General features: G+C 40.8%; 1 protein-coding gene across 2 annotated transcripts in view; it reads left to right on the forward strand.

Moving 5' to 3' along the window:
* Positions 1-3,488, forward strand: part of LOC107101521 (carbohydrate-responsive element-binding protein-like) — a 53,039-nt gene extending 49,551 nt beyond the window's left edge. For both annotated transcript variants that reach the window (XM_015400467.1, XM_015400468.1), the window contains exons 16-17: positions 2,216-2,345; positions 2,457-3,488. In XM_015400467.1, the coding sequence (XP_015255953.1) occupies positions 2,216-2,345; positions 2,457-2,593 (267 nt within the window). In that variant the 3' untranslated portion in view covers positions 2,594-3,488. The remainder of the gene's footprint in view (positions 1-2,215; positions 2,346-2,456) is intronic.
* The last annotated feature ends 698 nt before the right edge of the window (positions 3,489-4,186 follow it).

Below are 4,186 nucleotides of genomic sequence, written 5' to 3' on the forward strand. Positions count from 1 at the left end.
ACAGGCGTGGCGTGACCAGAGAGCGGGGGAATGAGGAGTTGTCCGAGCAGCCTCCGGGGATCAGAACCAGCGGGAGGAACCAGGGAGAAACGGGGGGGCCAGGGACCCAGAGACTGGGTGACCAACCTCGATACTCCTGAGAGGACCTGGAAGGATCCGCCACGAGAGGAGACGATGATTCACGAGAGACAACCTGGGAGACACAAACGCAGGAGTATGAGCAAGAGAAAAGGTAGGCGAGAGGCTGCGGCCGATCAGGCATACCGCAATGGTAACACTCTGGCGTCCTCCCGCTGTCTGTGCACTGCTCAAATAGTGCAGGGCCGGTGCTGCTGAACCACTTGCAGGTGTGCGTGCCCCGCCCACCAGTGAACGACAGACACCTGTGAAGGTCGAGGCCGAGTCCTGACAGAAGGTACACAGTGGTTTGCGTTTGCAATTAAGCAGACTGTGTGCAAACGTTTTTGCCTGTATGCCTCCCTCAGTATACAGGTCATATTCCAATGACCAAACTGTCTGTTTTCATAGGTAAATGATGTGCAAATGTAAACATTTACCATGTGGAAACCAATTTTCCATATCTAAAACCCAACTACTTTTTTAGGGCTTCTGAAAGTCAGGTTTCAAACCGACAAATAAAATATTTGCGATCATTATAGCCAAAAAAACAGCAAAGGATGGAGAGTTGTTAATTTTTTTTAATAATTGTCTTTAGTCATTTTCATCATTTAAATTTTTCTTTGGTTTATACAATTTTTAGAAAGGCTACCTATGTAGAGTGCTACATGTATATTATTTTAATATTAGCTCCAACCACATGGCTTAGAACTTCATCCTCCTTTTATGTACACTCTTAAACTGATATTAGACCATGCAATCTGCTAAGTTCAATGGAGTGAAAGCAAAGTTGTCTGTATGTCTCAACATTTGTGCAGCAATCTTTTTAGATCACCTGCAACACTGCCGCTTTTTGCCATAGAAAAATTGTGCACTCAATATAGCTCCCCCTTTTTTGAACTTTCAAACATCTGGCCCCTCTTGTTTGTTTTTTCTTTTTCTGTTTTTATCAACATTGCTCAAAAACAATCAGCTTGTTATGGATCAGTGACAGCAGTGTTCAAGTTTTCCCTGGATCCTCTGTTAGATCCAGCCATTTTCTTTTGACAGGGCCATTCACACTCATGAATAATTCCTGTGTAGCTCTGTAAAACTGAATGTTTAGGTTTGTAATACTTGGCTGACTCGTTTTTTGTCTTTCTTTTATAATTGCCCTGTGCTTAATACATCCTTAATTACAATAATTCTCACAGGTCTCCACTAATTCTTACCTGAACTGCCATGGTGGACAGTTAATTTGGCTGTAAAAATTCAATTGTTTTTCATTTTGTTTTCATCAACAGATAAACTGGGCAAACTGGGCATCAGTTTGCCCAAACTGGTGGGCTGGCCCAGCTGCAAATCCAGCAGCAGTTCAGCTGGTGGGTTTGCAGCTGGGCTCTGCTCTTTTTTCTAACAGCTTGGGTTATTGTTTTATAACTTAACAACCCAACAGGGCCAGATACAGAGCAGTATATTTTTCCCCGATTTTCATTAACCATTTTATATATTTCACATTTACCACATTTCACATTTATCCTTAATAAAATATAACACTGCTTATTAGTGGTAATAATACTAAAATGTAAACATAACAAAACAGAACTAACAGCAGTATGTGGCTCTTTAATTAAAGTAGCATCACTGTGATTTAGATATTTAGTTCTGTTGTATATGAGGTGTTTTTCGTCGAAATCTGAAAAAACAGTGACAAGGGACATCCAGGTGTCCAAAAACCTTTACAAGGTGTATGAAGCATTATGAATGCCAAATCAAGGGGCATTGTTATCAGGTTGATGCTTGATGATATAGGTAGAAGAGGGGATACCTGGAATGTAGCATAGAAAAGGAGCAGATATTTTCCAAGTTTTGACTATATTTGTTTTGACAGATTAAGCCTGCCTGTCTTTAAACCTATGTATATTTCAATATCTGTTCATGTACAAATTATCTAATGTTTGGTTAAATGGGATAGAATCAGTTTGAAAGATTTGAGTCTATCAAAGAGATCCTGGTTGACATGCCGGATCTATGTAATTAGAGTGGGCTTTCTAGACCAAATTGGGCCAATAATGAAACCATTGGTGCTGAAACAGGTCCTTCTTTAACTCAGTATCAGTTCAGCATCATCATCGAGCCTCTCTTCGAGTCCTATAATGGAATGGTTTCTACAGCCAGTGCAGAAGACCTGTGTCGATCCACTCTCTCCTGGTTGGACCAGCACTGTGCCTTGCCTGCGCTTAGACCCAGTGAGTCTGTCGCAACTGCAATGCCAATCCCATCGGAGACCTCTACTCTAATAACTTGTTTGGTCCACTAAGCTCTAACCCATGCTATTTTTATTTCTCTTGTTCTCTTAGTGGTTCTGAGTTCACTCCGTCTCCTAAGTACCACTACAGCCATCCTAACTGACCCAAGCCTTCTACCGGAGCAGGCCACTCTAGCAGTGTCCCAGGGGGACACTGCTCCTGCTGTGGACCACTCCTTACAGCAGTAGTATTAAAGTCTAATAAATATAGCACAGCCCTTTTCTTACATTTTTACATCATAGACTGAGATTCAAAGAGAAAACATGGCTCTCAGTCTCTAGTCTTATCTATCCAGAAGGTGCTCTGTTAGAGTCTGTGTATGCCAACGCGGCTCATGTACACCAAACCTTGCGCGTTGGTCCACAGTCATGTTGGAAGAAGAAGTAGTCTACTTTTGGTTGGACTGTTCCTACAACATTGGGAGGATTGGGTTGTCTGAAGATGTTCTTTCCGTGGTCCTGAGGGGCCACGCTTCTGAAAACAAACTCACAAAGCAGTCTGGAGTTTGGTAGAGATTGGATTTGAGAAAAACTTGGCAACCTCTGCACCTTATGGGGCTCAGCATCCTCTGCCCCGCTCCGTCTGCTTATGAGGCCTACCAATCTCTTGCTTATTGTCTGTCATTTCTGATCGTAATTTCATTGCTAATGACAAAGATGACTTTGTCATAAGCAATAAAACTATCACACCATAAACCTCTTGAATTATAATACCTGACTTAAATTCATATGCGTTTGTGTGTGTGTAGTCTGGTGTAATTTAGGTCAGATGTTCCAATATGTAATCATTTTGAAAAAAGATGAAAATAGGTGTAATACTGTTTGAATAATTAGATAGAAAACTTTGAATCAATTTGACTGTATGATCTGGTTGAAGTGTAAAGTGCCTTGAGATGACATGTGTTGTGAATTGGCCCTATATAAATAAACTGAATTGAAAACTGAATTGAATAACTTGTAAGATGAATCAATACATAAATCAAATTGCAAAAATGTATTGATTATATATTAAAAGCATACTGTATGTCTTTATTTCATAATCCTGTTTTGTAGTTGATCGTAATGGGTGATTTGATTTTTGTTTTTTTCCGAAAAATTGTCTTTTTTTCTGTAGCTCCAATTCACATAATCAGCCGACTGGGGTTCAAGGAGACAGACATTCGCACCCCATGTGATGTCCCTAGACTAATTCCTCAGCAAATCAGTGGGTAAAATTCTTCCTTACCATTTGTAAAGAAGAAAAATGCACCCCCGGCATCCCGATGATGCGAAAGCTAGCATGGCTTCCGTTGCACAAAGAATTTAGCAGCTATTATGGATGGTAAACTAGAGTAGATGTTTCACAATATCAATATTAGTACTCTGAGTAAAAAGACATTTCTTGTATTGGAGGCCGCCTCTTCTGAGATTGAGATGGACTGAGACATTGCTAGTCTTGGAAAAAACTATAAAGGAACTATCCGAGAAGCTCCAAGACTTTGAAAATAGTGGCCATGCAAAAATTTGAGAAAGTGTTGGCTTCCAAAAGAAGCTGTAGGGGACAAACCCAAGTAAGTTTACGGAATCCTGGATTCTCACGATCCTGCAGCTGGATATTAAACTGGACCATGTCAAGCTGGAGAGAGCGCACAGGTTTCCACCCGGGAGTCTGTATAAGTCCAGCACCCCTACACAGTGCTGTTTAAGATTCATTTAAATTAAATGCCAAAGGCATTAGTATTTTCTAGTGTTGGAGAAAAAGTACCTCGATTACAGAGCGTCATTAAGTGTCAGGTTGGGACA

This window comes from Cyprinodon variegatus, unplaced genomic scaffold (assembly GCF_000732505.1).
Source record: "Cyprinodon variegatus isolate N-32 unplaced genomic scaffold, C_variegatus-1.0 Scaffold1108, whole genome shotgun sequence".
Classification (NCBI taxonomy): domain Eukaryota; kingdom Metazoa; phylum Chordata; class Actinopteri; order Cyprinodontiformes; family Cyprinodontidae; genus Cyprinodon; species Cyprinodon variegatus.